The following is a 20,185-nucleotide window of genomic DNA, read 5'->3' as shown; positions in this document are numbered from 1 at the left end:
ATTTTAAAAAATTTGGAGTGTCACTAATTATTTCAGCTACCACGAAAACTATGGATTCGATAATATTCTAGATTATTTTTATACCACCCCCCTCGCCCCCTGCCCATAAGGGTGCTAGGGGTGTCTTACCCTCACGCGGTTTGTCTCCTGATACTAATTGATAAGTGTACGAAATTTGGTGAAATTGCTCCAGTGGTTTAGGAGGAGATTTGTCATTTACACACCCACACCCCCACGCATACACATACATCAATTTTTATATATAGTAATAAGAAGATAATATTTTTATATGTAGTTTTTTGATTAATTTTATATCTCACCCCCTTTGCTCCCCACTTGGACTTGCAAAAAATCCGGAGCAATACTATTCATCTCAGAGACCCTGAAATCTATGGATTCGAAACTGTTTTTAATTATTTCTATATCTCAACCCCCCCCCCCCCCCTTTTGCTCTCCACCTAAAAGGTGGCTAGACTTTAAAAAATTCTAGAGTATTACTTTTCAACTCAGCGACCCCGAAAACTATGAATTCGACACTATTCTCGATTATTATTGTAACTACCCCCCCCCCCCCCCCCCCGACCATCTCCCTTAAGGGTGATGGCTTACCCCCCACAGTACTCTTCTCCCGATAGTAAGTAATACGTGTACCGAGTTTGGTTGAAATTGCTCCAGTGGTTTAGGAGGAGATGTGTCATTTACACACACACTTCCATTTCTATATATAGTAAGATTTGTATACTCGTACTTCACCCCCTTTCCATCCCTGCCCAAAGGAGTCCTACGAGTGCCTTACACAACAGTATATTTTTTCCAGATATTAAGTCTTATTTGTACCAATTTTGGTTGGCAGCTATGCCCAAACGTACATACATAATCTCACTGCTCTAGAATCCTGGAGCTGACGTTGCCATGGTTATGGCAGTTCATTTCTTTATCCGATTCCTAGAGCAGGGGTAGTGTGGTGCCAATATCTCCGTAACGGTTGGTTTTAGGGCCTTAAAACATGGTTTTTGGGCCCATAGGGCTTACCGAGTTTTGTTCTTTGCGTCAAGAGGATTAAATTGAGCTTTGCCTCGTTCTTATACGACAAATTCGATAATTTGCCTATAATAGTATAAGAGAAAAACGGTTTTCCTATAAAACCACCGTCTTTTCAAGGATTTTAAAATGATATGCATATCGAAACCTTCCCCGGGGTGAGTATACTCTAAATATGAAGTTTGGTTGAGATCTGTCCAGCCGTTTCGACGTGATGGTGGAACAAACAAACAGACAAACAGGCACGAACAACTTTATTTATAAGATTTAGCTTCTGAAAATATTTACCATGTGTCATCCAAAAAAGCGTGTCAACTGAAGTGGCTCCGCCCCCTTTATTTAGGATAAACGGGGTTGTACTGTAATACCTTTTACTTACGTGAGATACAAAATTTGCAGGTCAATATTTTTTGGACAGGAGATGTTTAGCTACTCGAGGCACGCTTTGCACTTGTTATGTGCTGTGCAGGTAGGTCCGAGTCAGTGCCTTCCTCGTGCACAACGGAGACGCAACGATTCATGAGTAAAATCGGACACGGAGGAAAGAATAGTACATTTGATCAAAGGCAATTTATTCCATCGTGAAAAAGGGAAAACATGTCAACAAATCGCACATTTACTGAACATGAAGAAAAGTACTGTTAACAATATTATCTGCCAATACAAATTTCAAGACTGAATTGAAAATTTGCTGCAGACAGGTAACCCGAGGGTCCTTACTAGGAGAAAAGTAACAAGAAATCCATGTCTTACTACAACCATTGTTGTTGCTGCAGCTGAGAGCGGTTTGGAAAGAAGATCAGTGCAAGCCCTATATCAACAAAATAAATAGGATCAAGCGATAACGATTTGCTAAGGAGCATCTTAGCTAAGACATGAACTGGTGGAAGACTGTAATATTCTGCGATGAACTGAAATTCAATGTTTCTGGCTCAGATGGGCGCATCACAGTTTGGAGACAGCCCAATAAAGAGTTTGAAGAAAAAAATATGAAGGCAACAGTAAAACATGGAGAGGGACACGTTATGGTTTGGGGTTGTATATAGGATGCTAAGTTGTTTATAATATCACCTATTCAATACATTAAAATTTTGAACAATTAGGAATTTATCTTTATTTCCATATGAGACATGTTTTGCCCTTCACTGAAGGCATCATTAGTCACAGTACTACCTCAAGGCATAAATCAGGTACCTGATTTGTAATTAAATTGTAATTACTAAGAAATAATATTGACATATTACAGTAGGGATAGTCAAGAAACAATGTTCATTGATAATATGGATACCAACATATCAGCCGTTGGCTGTAAATTACCAGTTGTGAAGGATAACAGTGTCAAAATGTTAGGGTATGTCTTACAAAGGTTAACTTAACATAATTTACCTGGGGGCAGTTTAAGGGAAAGATAAGTGACTGGCACCAATAGGCAAAACAACAGGGTGTTTAACAGTGTCCATCAGCAGTGGTCCGTATGAAATATTGACGTTACACTATCAGAAATGTTAGGAAAATGTTACTAAAATTTCAATGAGAAAAACTATGTTCCTTAATAATCAACGAGAAAAGCAATGTTCATTAATAATATGGAGTTGAAAAATATACTACATATTTACATGGGAGCATCTAAGGTAAACAGTAGCCTGCACCAATGCATAAACCACAAGGCATTTTAACAGTGTCCAGCAGTGGTGGTCTGACATGAATCATTGACACTACTCTATTAGAAAATTTAGGAAATTACAAAGCTTATATATATATATATATATATATATATATATATATATTTACATGGGAACAGTTTGGGGAGAAAGGATACACACACTGTCTGGCACCAATGTGCATAACATTGATTTCTGCCGTTGGTTGATATCACAGTATTGACAAGGCGACTACACCATTAGCATCCTACACATAGTATCTTCAATAAGGATCCATAATGATATTTATCACTTGGGGCTGTATGTCGGTTCAAGGAGTAGGTGAGCTGATTTTTATGGACGGAAACATGGACCACTGGCAGTATCTTCAGATTTTTAAAAAAGCACCTGAAGAAAAGTGCAGAAAATATGAGAGTTGGGGACTGTTTCAAATTTTATCAGGACAACAACCCAAAACAGATGGCCTATAATGTACAGCTGTTGTTGTACAACTGTCCTTAAGCAGTGAATCCTATCCCACCAAGTCCTGACATTAACACCATAGAGAATTTAGGGGATATACTGGAAAACAACATCTAGACACTTCCCATCAATTCCAAAGCTGATGTGAAGAGATGACTACAAGAGGAGTGGGAAAAGTTGTCCCATTCCACCCTGGGAAAACTCGTGGAGAGCATACCGAGACGCCTGACTGAAGTACTTCGCGGGAGGGGAAGAATCACAAAGTATTAATATTCCTACATGGACTCCATCTTTCATCTTTTTGTTGTACTTGCATTTTTGTCCAAATATTTATGAACAGGTAATTTTGTATTATTGTAATTACATTCATAAGTTTCAATTTTTCTTGCTGTATTATTGTAATTACATTCAAATATTTTGTGTATCATGAAATGAAGTACATATTTATTTTTGGTATCTCTATGTGTAACTATTCATTCTGGAGAAAACAAAAGTAAAATATATACAACCTGTGACAAAGTTCGGTGAATAGTCCTGTACTATCAACATAGATGAACAATGCACAACAGTGACCTTACTGTCCTTTGAAATAGTCCTCTCCGATAACTGTGCACTGCTGAGATCGGCGATACATGTCCTGGAAATTTTGCAAGAAGGCTTCCTTTGAGATGGTGTTCAAAAGCCTCGACACGCTTCGTTAATATCGTCAAATCTCTCTCCTTTCAAAGCGAGTTTGAGTTGTGGGAATAGGGAAAAGTCTGGAAGATTGAGATCTGGCAAGTATGGGGGATGTTCAAGTTGCACCACCCCCTTTTTTGCCATGAACTGTTTGACGATATTGGCTGTGTGTGGGCGAGCGTTGTCATGGACAAAAAACCATGAACCTTGTTGTGCATACTGGGGTCGTACCCTGCATAGACGTTTCATGAAACGGGTCAAAATTTCAATGTACCGTGCAGCATTCGACGTCATTCCCTCAGGTAGAAATTCCTTGTGGATAATGCCTTGACTATTGAAAAAGGTGATGAGCATCGTTTTGATGCGCGACTTTTCGGCTCTGACCTTTTTCCGACGAGGGGATCCCGGAGGACCCCATTCCATGCTTTTCCATTTTGTTTCAGTGTCTTACCTGAGACACCAGGTTTCATCCTCGGTGACAATACAGTTCAAGAAATCTGGAGACGTATCCACCGTTTCGACAAAATCCTGTGAAGCCTCTAAACGTCCCTGCTTCTGATCGTCAGTCAAGTGATGTGGCACAAGATGAGAACACGTTTTCCTCTTCCCTAACTTCTGGGCAATGATTTGTCGCACGGATTCACAGTTAATCTGCAGTTCATCCGCTATCATGCGCACAGTTAATCGCCGATCATTCGTGATTAATGTCCTAATGTTTTCGTCACTGCGGTCGCCGTTCTTCCACTACAGACGTTTTCAGATACACTTTCCCGGCCTCCTCGAAAACGGGCGAACCCCTCGTGCACACACTTCAAGGGCAGTGCTTGATCTTCATAAACACGTACCAGCATCTCATGCGTTTCTTTCGGTGTCCTGGCAAGCTTAACCCATTAGTGCCTGAATTAATTTTTTTCTGAGATTTATTTTCTTATTGTGTTTTGCCGCATGTTTGAGACCAAAATAAACTAATAAAACAAGTTTCAGAATTTTGGAATCGCTAGGTCATAAGATATTTGACGTTGCCATATGGTAACGCTAGGCGCTTGCACTACCTATTTTTAAACAATGAGTTTTGAGAGTCGAATTTAGGTTGAAAAGTGTTTTTTTTCGTTTCCGTGCAATAACAATGTTGAAATATCTTAGCATTATTTATTGTAAGAATATGGAATATAAGTTTTTTATTCACATCACCGTAAAAAATAGAATTATTGAACAAAGGAGAAAATATTTGTTTACAGTATATAGACACATATGTACATTTCATTGCCTGTCAAAATAAAACACTCACTGGAACAATAGAATAAAATAAAAAATACGAAAAAGAAGAATCAAAGAACTTCAGATGCAGTTACAAACTATTAGTCTATACTTTTGGAGGCATATAAATGCCCACCCTCAATACTTGCGCGTTAGCCACAGAGATAGAGAATGACAATCTTTCACTGTCTTCATATCATCCTGCGTATCCCAATAAGAACGCTTGGAGGGCAACCTATTATATCCAGAAATGAAAAGTATGGCGACAAAGCAACGAATTTCATCAGAAGTTATTTGTGGGTCCGTACAATTTAAAAACACCCCATACATTTTAGACTCCCGAACTAAATGTTCGATCAGCTGATTATCTGTAAACAATTCAAAAATGTCAACAACAGTCATGGATTTTCACTTACTATAACTAGGCTCCGGAAATGTCAACAGTCACCCAATATTGAAATCAGCCCCATCGGTCTATCTTGGTTTTTTATTTGATTTATTATTTCCTGTATCAGTTATCCGCTCTTTCGCAGCATCGGGTATTGAAACAGATCTTGCATCAGTAGACAGAAAAGGCACTCCGTCCTCTGGTAACACACCTTCACCATCGTAAATAATCCCGATTCTTTCATTATTTACAAGCTTCATTTCAGCACTGACACAACTTTCGAAAGAGAGATTATCAACAAGCCCACCATCATCGTCATCACCAGGAGCCCTCATCTGTAAGTACATTTACATAGGGCGGTTCCACAAAAATATCACCATCGAGATCTTCAGTCAGTAGCATATCTAGTGCTTCTAAAAGGGAAAATCCCTTCCTGCAATGAAGATGTATGAATCAGTATAAAGTATCATGATCTGACAGCTGCGGCTATTTTACTGAGTATAAACGCCTAGCGTTGCCATATGGCAACGCTAATGATTCAACAAGCACTACTACGGCATTGTGCGCCCGTACTGTTTCAAATGCTTACAACATATATAATGAAGTGTGCACAACGCTACTGTAAACATAATCCAATGAAAGAACTTCACTTATAGATTTTATATCCTTCGTACGTGAAGCCGGCAGCCATTTCGCAGGAATCTTAAAATAACCAAGAGTCCACCAGTCTTTGTGTCACAACAATATATTTTAAAATGAAATAAACATGATTACTACATTCTACAAACTCTTCTCTAACTGTCGGATGACACCACAATCTTCCATATTATTTCTTGTTGCCTACAGCATTAAAAGAAAAAGGTGCGAAAATCGTTGCCATATGGCAACGCTAGGCGCTAATGGGTTAAAACAAAACTGTACATTCATCTTTTGGTCGTTCATGTTCCTGTTCGCAGTTCAGAACCCACGCACTAAACACGCACTGTGTCAAACAGGTCTTACACGGCACACAAACGATGCTCAACTGAATGTTGGGAGCAGGTGGTCAAAACCTGCTGCTACGCAAGTGCAGTGTTGTGTGTCACCAGTGTTGCCGGATCGACTGTTCTGACTTCATTCACCGAACTTTGTCACAGGTTGTATGTTATTAATCTCTTTATGTTAAATATAAAGGAACTCTGCCTGTCCAAAAATGTATGATGGTCACAGTATATTCCATGCCACAAGAGCAAACAGGAATCAAATGATACTTCTCTTCCATGCAACAATGGTACACTGTTAACATTGTTTATTATAATTCTCCAAACAAATATAATATTGTGGAATATTAGGAAAATGTATGAAGTTCCTTTCTTATACTTTGTTGTTACAGTTTTAACCAGAATACCAAACCATCACAATCCTACCAGTCACCATGTGCTAGTGTGGAGCATGGGTTCTAGGAATAATTAGCTTATTCTCAGTTCTTATTAAATATCTTCCCACCTGCCCAGTGACACAGTTCTAAATATAAATAAAAAGTGCCTTGGCACTCTAATTTTATGTTACAACCATAGGCAAAACTTGGTTGGGAGCCACTTGCTCCTCGCCAAATATTTCAAATTTATCAAAATATTATTATTAAGCTAGGCGAAACATTAAAATAACCTTAAACTGGACCAACCTGGACAAAGAAAAATTATTTCTTCAGATTGAGGAAGCCTCAATGCTAATATACTGTTTAGTTACAGATACAAATATAAAATACTGAACAAACTGATAAATGATGAGAAAATCTGAATGTGTACTAACAAATAATATACACTGCCATACGTTTATACTGTGAAGTCAAATACTTTAGTATACAAATACTGAACAGCTATCTCAAAAGCAGTGAGTGATGTGCAAACAGTGACGGTGGTGACATCTAGCATCTAGGTGTGACAAGTCTAGGAACTGCATAGCTGTCTATGCTATGGTAGAGAGAAATGCGTCTGCATTCAATGGAAATATTTGTTAATTAATCATAATAATTAAGAATTAAATTTTAAAATATGGAATCCCTCCTTCATAAAGCTCCAGATGAGCATTATACTAGTCATGTCTTTTGCAAGGTCTTCAAAATGTAAAACAGAATTTGAGGATCCATCCAGCCTTTGGGAGAAATACTTCACAATTACTCTCTCCTCTTCTTTCCGGCCTTTTCCCGGTTATGTGGGGCAGAACTTTGTACCGACTTAGCCTAGTTTTGTGGCTGGATGCCTTTCGTAACACCAACCATATGCGGAGGGATGTATTCACTTTTGTGTGTTTCTGTGGTTGTTTGTCATGTGATGTGTTCTGTGTATTTCAAGATGTGTATGAACACCAACCCGTAGCCCCGAGCTACAGGAATTAGCAGATGCCATTAAAATCTATGACTCAGCCGGGAATCATTACCTGGGGTCCACTAAACTGAAGGCCAGTACAATGACCATGTCGGGGTGGTAATTATATTTTTAAGAGGAAGTACAACTGGGCAACCATCCTCTATTGACACTAATCAGAAGGAAAATGGAAGAGGTCTGACACTTCGAAGAATCAAGGTATCATCAAAAGAAAGAGGGCTGTGAAGTGCTGACCATTCAGCCAAAGAGCTGGGATGGGAGGATAACTTAACAGCATACATGCTTTATTATGGTTTAGGAAAAGAGAAGCTGTAATTAAGGAACAGTTTTTGGTCCAATATCATCATCTTCTTCGTCGTCTTCTTCTGCACAGCCAATCTTCCTGAACTGTAAAGGGGAATGCACCTCACACGGCTACTTCACTTTTGCTGTACTTTGAATCTTCTGTTTTACCTCTGAAGACAAAAATAGAAAATACTGTGCGTATATACAGTAAAATTTGGCCAAAGCAAGGGACCGAAATGATTTTCCGAATTAGACAAGTTTCCGCATTACACAAAACATCGTCTTTTTGCCTTAACACGTTCAATGCGGATCACGCGCTGGGCAACACCAATTCAATGCGAGGTAAGACACTGCATTTTCTGTTTATTATTACTTCAAGAGAATTACGAGTGATTCCGCTTTGGAAATAAATAAATTGAATTACTGCAATATGTTCAGTAAAAGAACTGGACTTGTAATTGTCATTTATTCTTGCATCATATGTGTGTATAATACGAAAGAAACTTCTAATTGTCATTTATTCCTGCATCATATTTATAAGTAACTTGAAATAACGTGCAGTAATCATTTTTGATTGCGTCATGATGCTTATGTTATCATTTTATAGCTATTTTTTTCAGATGGCCGACAATGTGGTTCCTTCAACGTCACGAGACTCACCCAATTAGCCAAAGTGTTTCATTTTTGTTTGTCAAATTCTGTAATAGAGAAGTGTAAATATGAATATATTTATGTCTGTAACATACTTTATGCATTTGTTTGCTATCTGCGGTACACAATGCACAGTAATCTACCAACGCGCGTGGCGCGTGATCCGTCTGGTGACCAGTATTACTTCTCGATTTCAACCACCGTGCGGGTCACGCACCAGGCGCGTGAGTGGGATAAGTCCACGAGTTCGATAGAACTCGTCCTACCAACGTACAAAACTTCGATAATTACAACTTTTAAAGAGTCCCACACAAATATTTTGTTCAGGTTGGTGGGTATGTCATGCTCTGCTAATATGCAGTGAACGTGTTAAAACATCAATCACGACCACCATTACACAAGACAGTATACAGTATTTTAAAATATTATTTAGAGCTCAACTCTACCTATGCATGATGCTCTGCTATCTAGATTGATGTACGTAGTACTGTAGTACACTGATATGTTATTATTATTATTATTATTATTATTACTGCACTTTATTTTTATATACAATCTCATACACATGTCATTTTGGCACTTATCACAACACTATATTACACCAGGTCAGAACAGTAGATATATGCTGCTTGAATGTATTTTCATTGTAAAGTTCTACACAGTACTTCACAACACTAAGCTTTCTTCCACAGATCCAACAAAGAAACTTGTTTCCTCCTATTTCTAATAGTGTCTTTCTCAGTGCAGTCCTGAGCTGAGTACAATAGCTCACGAAGAGTGGAGGAGTTATATGTAATGGCAAATTGCTTTATGTCACAAAAGCACTGTGGGCCTGTTCGTGGGTTCGAATCTCGTTTTGATCTTCAACTTCATGCTCGTCTCCTCCTCTTTTTCGGCATATCTCACTGCTGTAAGGACTGTAGCCGATTTGAAAATATGGTGTGTCTTTACGTTGTTCGTCACTCTGAATGGAGTACTCTGCCTCAAAGGGAAGGTTTCTTGCTTGATGAAACAGGTATAGAATCTCTTGGAGGTGGAAAGGGTTTGTAGAAGATTTTATTTGTAAATCTTTCTAAGTAGTACTTATTGTATGATCTGGAGAGTTGCGCTAGAATATTTTATTCGTATTTTCAGCTACCCAACCTGTACAGTGTAAAAAATATTTTTCTAACATATGTTGGTTGTAACTAGTAGATTACATTCCTATATTTAACTGGAAAAGTCCAGAAAGTTTGTGACGCGAACTTTTAGAACTGGGTGTGTTGGCCTTTGTTAGTTATGCATTCTAGAAATATGCTCTTACTATTCTGGAAATGGAAGGATCACGATCATTTGTGTTTGAGAAAGTGGTTCAAAGATCGTGACTGCAGAAAGAGTTGTGATTGGTCAATCTGGGCAAGCTCCTGTGTTCTGATTGGCTACTCCAAGGACAGATTTCGCTTTACAAGGAAGCTAGGCAGCATTTCATGGCCTGTCCTTAGTCTTTGAGCCGTCTTAGTCTACCGAAATTTTTAAGTCGCTTGCGACGACACGCTTCCAGAATGGGCTGTCTTAGGGTAAGATGAAATGGGAGACCCAATTTTGAGGTCAGAGTTTGACAGAGCTGTCAGTGACCTCAATAGGAACAAGGCACCTGGAATTGATGACATTCCCTCTGAATTACTGACTGCCTTAGGAGAAACCAGCATGGCAAGGTTATTTCATTTAGTGTGCAAGATGTATGAGACAGGAGAAGTCCCATCCGATTTTCGGAAGAATGTTGTTACACCTATTCCCAAGAAAGCCGGTGCTGACAGGTGTGAAAACTACCGCACCATTAGTTTAGTATCTCATGCCTGCAAAATTTTAACACGTATTATTTACAGAAGAATGGAAAAGCAAGTTGAAACTGAGTTGGGAAGAAATGTAGGAACACGTGAAGCAATCCTGACTTTACGTCTGATCTTAGAGGATCGAATCAAGAAGGACAAGCCCACGTACATGGCATTCGTAGATCTAGAAAAGGCATTCAATAACGTTGAATGGACCAAGCTATTTATGATTCTGAAGATGATAGGAATCAGATACCGAGAACGACGAATTATCTACAATCTGTATAAAAATCAGTCTGCAGTGATAAGAATCGAGGGCTTTGAAAAAGAAGCAGCAGTCCAGAAAGAAGTGAGGCAAGGCTGCAGTTTGTCCCCTCTCCTTTTCAATGTTTACATAGAACAGGCAATAAAGGAAATCAAAGAGAAATTTGGAAAGGGAATCACAGTCCAAGGAGAGGAAATCAAAACCTTGAGACTTGCCGATGATGTTATTTTATCTGAGACTTCAGAAGATCTCGAGAAGTTGCTGAATGGTATGGATGAAGTCTTGGGTAAGGAATACAAGATGAAAATAAGTCCAAAAGAAAAGTAATGGAGTGCAGTCGAACGAAGGCAGGTGATGCAGGAAATATTAGATTAGGAAATGAAGTCTTAAAGGAAGTAGATGAATATTGTTACTTGGGTAGTAAAATAACTAATGATGGCAGAAGTAAGGAGGACATAAAATGCAGACTAGCACAAGCAAGGAAGAGCTTTCTTAAGAAAAGAAATTTGCTCACTTCAAACATTGACATCGGAATTAGAAAGATGTTTTTGAAGACTTTCGTGTGGAGCGTGGCATTGTATGCAAGTGAAACATGGATGATAACTGGATCAGAAAGAAAGAGAATAGAAGCTTTCGAAATGTGGTGTTACAGAAGAATGCTGAAGGTGAGATGGATAGATCGAATCACGAATGAAGAGATACTGAATCGAATTAGTGAGAGGAGATCAATTTGGCTAAATTTGACGAGAAGAAGAGATAGAATGATAGGACACATCTTAAGACACCCAGGACTTGTTCAGTTGGTTTTTGAAGGAAGTGTAGGGGGTTAGAACGGTAGGGGTAGACCAAGGTATGAATATGACAAGCAGATTAGAGCAGATGTAGGATGCAATAGTTACGTAGAAATGAAAAGGTTAGCACATGATAGGGTGGCGTGGAGGGCTGCATCAAACCAGCCTATGGACTGATGACTCAAACAACAACAGGGTAAGAGCTGTTGTTTTCTGTCCGGTTCTAAATTGCATTTAGTTTTTGTTGGTGCATCACACAGGAGATTGCCCTAATCACCACTATTATGTTGCTCAGATGTTTTGAAAGGTTAGTTTAACTTCACTCTAAATTGTAATAGCGTATTGTGTTCGTCTTACCTTCAAGATTGTATTGCCAACTTGGGTTGTAATTAGATATACCGCATTTGCTTGACTCTTTGAACTTATAGGAAGCTCCTGTCAAGGAATATCTAGCTGGTGTGTCTCTAAGAACATGTAATTGGTATTTTACAAACTGTGTATCGATATTTTTCGTATTGCTGAACTTGTTCGTAATGTATCTGTAAGGTACATTTGGTAAATAATATTTTGAAAATCAAAGACCACCGCTGATTTTTCCGAAAACCGCAACCTAAGCATCTCCATGCCGTTGGTAGGTTCCCAGTACCGTCCCACGTTCCTAGTTTGTTATCGTCAAGTTACCCTCACGGATATTTACTCCTACTGTTTTCGCCGCAGTTCATTACATGATTATGGTGTGTATAGTGATTAGGCACCTTGTAATTTGATTGACTTACCTCCCTTTTACTGTGTTTATACAATTTACGCTAACAATGTTTTCTATTAAACACGTTAGCTCATCCTTAATAAATTTATATTGTTTACAAAATTCTACTTATAATATCTCCTGTACTACTTACAAATATAGTCAACTGATATACAGTATGTGGAATTACTTCAAATGATACTATACAACTGGTATAAGATTAATATTTACATTGCATTTATTTACTTATTTACTTTTTTTTTTTACCCGTTCCGGAACCTAAGTAGCATAACGACCTGCTGCGTCTTAACCAGAGCCCCTTTTGCCACCACTTTTCAGAGTTCCTGGAGGGCCTTCACAGCTACCGTAGCGGTTCCAGGGCCCTCGAAGTCCCCACTGTACTTCACCCCTACAGGCAGTCCCCTACTTTGGCTGGCCAAATTCCTTAGACCAGGGGATGGAATTAATTTATTCACACACATTTTTTTAATTCACAATAACCTGCAGTGGTCAAATGCCCTCTAACACTTCATTTATTTTCTCTGTTGCTGTTTATTCTCTTCTTGAATATCTGTACAGATTTTGGAAAAGGATCAAATACTACCCCTGGTAAACTGTTCCACTCCTTCACACCCTTCCCAATGAATGAAAATTTACCCCAATCGCTTCTGCTAAAATTCCTTCTAATTTTATATTTGTGGTCAGTCCTGCCGATATAATTATTTTCCAACTGAAGCCTCTCACAGATATCTCCCCAAGCTTCTTCTCTTGTATAGGCTCTACATAATACTATAAGTCTAGTTTTCTCCCTTCTCTTACTTAAAAGTTTCCCACCCAAGTTCCTTTAACATTTCTGATACACTACTCTTTCTCCTGAAATCCCGTTACAAATCTTGCTGCTTTCCTCTGCACACTATTTCTTTTATTAGGTATTCTTGGTGAGGATCCCAAACACTGTTTGCATTTTCCAATAATGGACGAACCATACTCAAGTAACTTTCTTCTTTTAATTCTTTGTTGCATCCTTTAAGTAGCCTCATTATGACATGTAACGATCTGTATGCTTTCCCAACAATGTCATCAACATGACCCTTCCAGTGCAAATTACTTTCAAATCTCACACCTAAGTATTTGCACTTGCCATCTTTTGGGATAACTACCTCATCCAAAGTAATTTCAGTTTTAAAGCTCCTGTTTGTAAAAGTTGTAACAGTTGATTTGCCTCCATTAACCTTCATATTATTTTCTTCAACCCATTGTTGGATACTTTCAAGGTCCCTTTGTAATTCTGAACAATCCTCAATATTATTTATTGCCCTATAAACAATTATGTCATCTGCGTACAATCTTATTTTTGATGTTATATTGTTCCCTAAATCATTTGCGTATAATAAGAAAAGTAACGGACCGATTATACTACCCTGTGCAATTCCCTTCCAAACTTTCTCTTCCTGAGATACATTATTTCCTACTTTGACTTTCTGAACCCTTGAATTTAGAAATGTTTTTATCCAACGTGTAACCCTTACGTCCAATCCTATTCCCTCCAATTTCTTTAATAATATTCCATGTTCCACTCTATCAAAGGCTTTGGAAAGATCTATGGCTATGCAATCTGACTGACCTCCTAAATCCAACTGATCTGATATGTCCTGCTGAAATCCCACCAGTTGTGCCTCACAAGAAAATTTCTTTCTAAATCCATACTGGCTCCTCATGAACCAATTTTTATCATCACATATCCCTCTGATGTACTTAGATATTAAACTCTCCAGTATTTTACAAACTATACTGGTCAGGCTGATTGGTCTGTAGTTCTCTGGTTTCCTTTTATCACCCTTTCCTTTATAAATTGGTATTATTATAGATTCCTTCCATTCCTTTGGTATTACATTATTATTTATGACATAGTCAAAGAGAAATTTTAAATAAGGCACTATGTACCACCCCATTGTCTTTAATACCTCCCCAGTAATTCGATCACTTCCTGCTGCTTTTCCTTGCTGAAGCAGTTGGATTTCTCTGAAAATATCTTCATTTGTGAATGAGAAGCTTCTTGTTTCCCTCTGTCTCTCTCCCTCTCTATCTTCTGTTTCGGTTTCCAACTCTTGACAATCATCTACTGAATCTCTAAATTCCCTACTAAATAGGTTTGCTTTCTCAGTATCTGTTAAATAGTGTTCACCCCCTTCTCCCACCATTGTAGGAATTTGGATTCCTTTTCCTTTTTTATTCTTGATATATGGATACAGCTTTTTCCATTTCCCTTTGTGGTCATTACCCTCTTGAAGTATGCCATTCATATAATTCTCTTTTGCTTCCTTTTTCACTCTATTCAGTTCCCTCATTAGCTGTTTTCTAGTTTCTCTGCTCTCCCTACCCTCTTTGATTTTCCTGTTTACTATTCTACATTTTCTTTTTAATTTTCTTATTTCCCTTGTATAATAAACAGGGTCCAAGTTCATTGCCGATAAGTATTCAAGCACTTCATTCGTTCGACGATACAGATTATTACTCTCTACAAATATGTGTGCCAGCTTGTCAAAACAATGACATTGATCATACCAGCACCAGAAATGCACAAATATTGTACGTAGGACTACATCAGTTACTAATATTTTCTCCGTGGTACAAGCAGATTTTAAAGAATCCTTTCAATTTTCATTTCCGCATTGAGGAGATTTTACATTATACAAAAGTAAAAACATAACGCTGTAGGCTTTGCCGGGACTGAGAAAATATTCCATACTGGACAACTTTCTGCTTTATTCAAGTTTCACTTCGAACACATTTTTCTTTAATACAGAATTATGGGAGTGAACTACGATGTTCCTGAAGGAACAAGTGTTCAAGGATTACCTAAAGTCTCTTTAACAACTTTATGCACAGACAATTATCACATGTATTACATTTGCTGCACTGGTGTTGAGACCTATGCCAATAATACACTGAAATTTCTTTACAGTAAAAAGAATCAAAGCCGACTGTATTCGAAATTCATGACTTTCAATTTGAAGAAAGCTGTGATAACCATTACTCTACAGGTACACAATCTATCAAGTGTGAAATTTATGGTACCACTTAAAAATGCAGACCCTCAAGCTGATTGGTTGCTCAAGTGCAACCATTTTGGCGATATCCCTGTCAAACTGGAAGAGCAGAAAACCTTGAATCTTGTTCGTGAAGTTATCTTCCACCGCAATCTCATCTTGAATACTGATAATGAGTTGATGGAAGACATGAAGCACTGTAGCTTTGACGTAAGTCCAGCGCATTACGCGCAAATTCAACGGCAAAGACTTTGTCTTCTTCAAACTGTCAGTTTTACCAGAAAAAATCAAATCAAGGTCGTACATCCAGCCTCCCATGGGCTGGTATCAACGACAGAGACTCGAGCATATGGTATCTCGTTGCTCGAATCATTCTGTATGTGGTACATGTGGAAGAGGAACTCGTGCCGCACGAGAGTGCACGACTCCTTACAGGTGCACTGACTGCCCCAGTCTTTGTTCTCCTCGAGATTGGAACTGTCCGATACATCTGAGTGAGAAAAAGATCCAAAAGATCAAGACCCTGGACGGTCTTTCCTACCTGGAAGCGTGCCTAATGTTTAATTCCAAGAATATACCCGCGAATACCCTGATTAGAGCATGATAGCTCAGAGTCTACCAGGTTCGTCATTCATGTCAGCTATACCTGTGAAGATCGCTGCACCCTAGGAGGCTGTTGCTCCTGTGAGCAAAGCCGTAAGGAGTAAAAGCTCGAAAGGGAGCAAGCACCACCCATCTTTCGACCACTAAAAAGTCTGCCGGCTGGGAATCCTAAGCCGGCACAGCATATGAAGAAGCACAAGTACCCCTCCCCCAAGAGGTCAGTGAAAGCTGTGCCCAAGCCAGTGGGGACGGCATCCTCGATGAGGGCTTGGAAAATATCTCCCAGCTCATCTGAACAAGAAAGGAAGGCAGAGAAGAGTTACGCCCTTACCAGGTGCTTCCGCATATCTCCTGCGAAGGGGAAATTATGCCCTTCATCTGGAGGGTATAAATCAATGCCAGTAGGTACGCCTGCTCCAAAACCTGAGCGCTCCCCTGAAAGGAAAAAATTCAGCCCCCAAAATGTTTAGAAAGTTCTGGGCGTCAGTCCCCTTGTCTGTTGATGACGGGATGAGCTTTCATCTACATCTACGGATGTAGATATTGATGTTAGTGCTTAGGTTTGAAAGCATGTCTCCTTGTATAACCTGTCACACTCCCTTTTTAGTTCACACCATGGCACTGTTACAGTATTGCAAGCAGGGGTGTACTTATCGTAAATTGTGCAATACTAGAATTTTCGATTATATATTATAGTGGACCACAAGAATGTGCCCATGGAGGCTGATTGCGTGACAGTGTTAATGAAAAAAGGGAACGTTCATTTCGATGTTACTAGTGACAAGAAAAAATATTAACTTTTTTCATGAATTAGATTCTCAGTAACTCATTTTACTGCCATTTGCCCGCATGTTCTGATACCAGTGGACCACTGGTTGCAAGGGTTCGAAAGCCGTACTGGGGGTACTGGTAGACAAGAGTGTGATGTTGCCGACAAACGATAACTAAGTCTTAAATATTTCATATGAAAATTCATAATAATTTCGTGTGGCTATTTCTAGCCGAGTGCAGCCCTTGTAAGGCAGACCCTCCGATGAGGGTGGACGGCATCTGCCAATGAAAACTCATAACATTGGTGAATAAATCGTACATTGTCTTGCGATCAAGTTGTCAAACTACAAATCGTGCTGCTTTTCTTTCGACATTTTTCCAGTTGATATAGATGTTGATTCCCATAGGGAACCTGAAATATTTGTCCCGAATGAGTAAATTTATAATACCAATAATGGACCATTTATATTGATTCTACCAGTTCTCGATTCAAGTAATCCTGATGAGGGTCCCATCCTCTAAATGCTATGCGTCATACGTATACCATTATTATTTATTTGTATGTTTGATTTGGACTATTTTAATTATTTTTATGTATATACGTGAGTATTACGTGCACCTTACACTTGTATCAAATAGCCTACCAATTTAGTTATTAATTTCTTTTTTGAGTAACACAAATAACACAAAACATCATCATCTGCAGATTCCAGCTGTTGGCCGGATCTGCTTAGTAATACAAATATTGGTATTAAATTTTCACGTAATGGTCGCACCCTACAAATTTTTTAAAATTTTGGTATAAAAACTGCAATAATTATGCAGTAAAATATGGTATTCTATGCCAAGGTGCCTGTAGTACTAACCTATGGACTGGAATTTATTCGGGACTAACTTACAAGACCTGAGTTCAACAGCATTGAGAACTTGAAGGCCATGTTTCTAAAAAAGGACTTATCATAGGTAAATTTCAGTACGTACTTTGCTAGTATTAGTCACCTCCTCTATCGATCATTCACAATTCTTGGGATGTCCTTCCTGGAGCCTGTTTCTGCATTAGAGTACCCATACATGACTATGAATCATGTTTGTTATAATGTCGTCCTTAGCAGCCCTTTTTTTGCTACATTCAATTTCCTAGCAAGTTCTTTTATTCTCTCCTTTCTTCCATAACTATTCCTAACTGTATTTCTTTCTAACCTATAGTACTTCCTTATTATGGCTCTTTGACATACTTCAGAGAAGTATGAAAATCAATCCATTTTTCTTACTATTTCCATTAACGACAAACCTGCTTCATCCATGTAGTAGTACAGTTCCACATTGTTAGAGGACAGCACCACAAAACCTTCTCCCATGTAACGTGGGGGATCATCCACCATGCCAGTATACTTTGGGCTAGGAGCTAATATCACCTAGAAAACAAATTAATTTATGTTAATCCTGAATATAATTATGCTCACATACACAAAACTTTCAAACAGCTGATAAAAAATATATATATACTGATTCAAATGTATTTGAAATAATTTGGTCATGCCATTTCACACAGCAGATATTCTGTCTCAATATCAGGTTGACTTAATTTCTACACCAATAAATTGTAAATTGAATGCATGAATTAAAAGGATGAAGAGTACAAAACCAAATATGTTTAATGATGATGATGATGCTTGTTGTTCAAAGGGGCCTAACATCTATGTCATCGGCCCCTAATGGTACGAAATGAGATGAAATGTAATGACAAATTAAAAGACCAAAATCCGCCACTGACCAGAATTCAAAACGTGAGGACAAAGAATGGACGGATATGAATTTAAAACAATCAGTGGATCTGACCCGCAATGCCTCACATTCACAGAAACAGACGTAAAACAATAGTATTACTGACCAAGGGACTGCTTCTATAGCACAATACTGAATCGATGATACCTGTAGTCTAAAGGGGTCGAAAATCCAAGTCGTCAGCCCCTCATAATGGTACTTATCACTAGGAAAGTAGAACCGTGGTATTTGTTATGTTGCGGAACTACTCGGAATATTCCATGGTATTCTTCATATAGTGGGTACTAATCATAGGCAAGCCAGAACCATGGTGTCGCTCATATAGTGGTACTAATCACAGGTACTGTAAAAGTCGACAGTGCACTCTGTTCCTACTAATCACAAACCTATTTTGTACCTACCATAGTGGTACTACGTGCAAGTAAAAGTGACTCATGGTGTTCCCCACGTGATGGTACTAATTACAAGTAGTCTCATGGTTCTAATTGGATCATCCTTTGGTTGCCCCTTTTAGTCACCTCTTACGACAGGCAGAGGATACCGTGGGTGTATTTTTCGTCTATGTCCCCCACCCACAGGGGGTGGACAGAGAGAAAAAAGAAGAAAGAGGGTTCCGTCATTTCGAAAAATGAAGTAAAGGACGAAGAAAGGCAAGGGCCACGAAGGGCGTGAAAATGAAAGACTCCCTAGCCCCCGGAAACCTAATAGTGTCAGGGTCAGAAAAGAACACGAGTTGACCAAAGGAGGTCAAACCAAATATGTTTATCTTACTGACTTTTTGAAGATAAATATCATGACATTCATCTTTGGTCAGATCACTGAAAGAAATACAGTTAGTTAATTTTCCTGCCTCATATATTTATTTCTCTCTAAAGACAAAGCAATTCAAATATTAGGCTATAGGGACTGTTTTTTTCTCCAGGCCAACACTGCCTAACATACCTGAATGTTTTACTCCAGTAGTAGAAATGTGAAGAAATCATACAGAAAAATATGATAAGTGCATGTAAGTCATAAAGAAAATCTCATAAACATGTGTAGTTGTCATTATCTCTGATAGGGCCGATGACCTAGATGGTAGGCTCTTTTAAACACCAAGCATCATCAAACATCTCTTACAATCAACAACCTTTCAACTTACAATCAACCAAATATTTTGAAAACTGAGCGAGTACTATGGTTGCATGGTGGTAATCTAAAGCCTGTACCAATATTGGGGCAGCAGATGATACTCTTTTCATAAATTAACTGAAGGAAGTAACAGTCAAACTAACTGCACTTGAGAAATTTGAAGAAATACGACTGCAAGTAAACACACAAATATCTATGATAAGTGCCATTAGAGGAAGGCTTTCTGATGACCTCACATATCCTACCTGACTTCAATATTAAGCACATTTCACCAGGAAAATGTATTAGTTACCTTGGTGTGAATTTCTCTGATGACAGTTTCTTCACTTCGAAGGGAGTAACTAATCACTCACAACACAAACTCCATCTGTTAGCATCAAAACCTTGAGAGCACTTCAAATGAAAACTGCAGTAATTATTTTGAGTTCACTGTGCCCAGCTCTG

At 38.6% G+C, this 20,185-nt stretch overlaps 1 protein-coding gene across 1 annotated transcript in view; it reads right to left on the bottom strand.

Moving 5' to 3' along the window:
• The window catches only part of tweek (transmembrane protein KIAA1109 homolog tweek), an 843,591-nt gene that overhangs the window by 768,149 nt on the left and 55,257 nt on the right, over positions 1–20,185 (bottom strand). The window contains 1 exon segment of the mRNA XM_068226772.1: positions 18,117–18,240. Within this exon segment, the coding sequence (XP_068082873.1) occupies positions 18,117–18,240 (124 nt within the window).

The sequence above is a fragment of the Anabrus simplex genome, chromosome 1 (genome assembly GCF_040414725.1).
Source record: "Anabrus simplex isolate iqAnaSimp1 chromosome 1, ASM4041472v1, whole genome shotgun sequence".
Lineage (NCBI taxonomy): Eukaryota > Metazoa > Arthropoda > Insecta > Orthoptera > Tettigoniidae > Anabrus > Anabrus simplex.
Note: the sequence above shows the minus strand (reverse complement) of the source record. Positions and strands in the feature narration are given on the sequence as shown.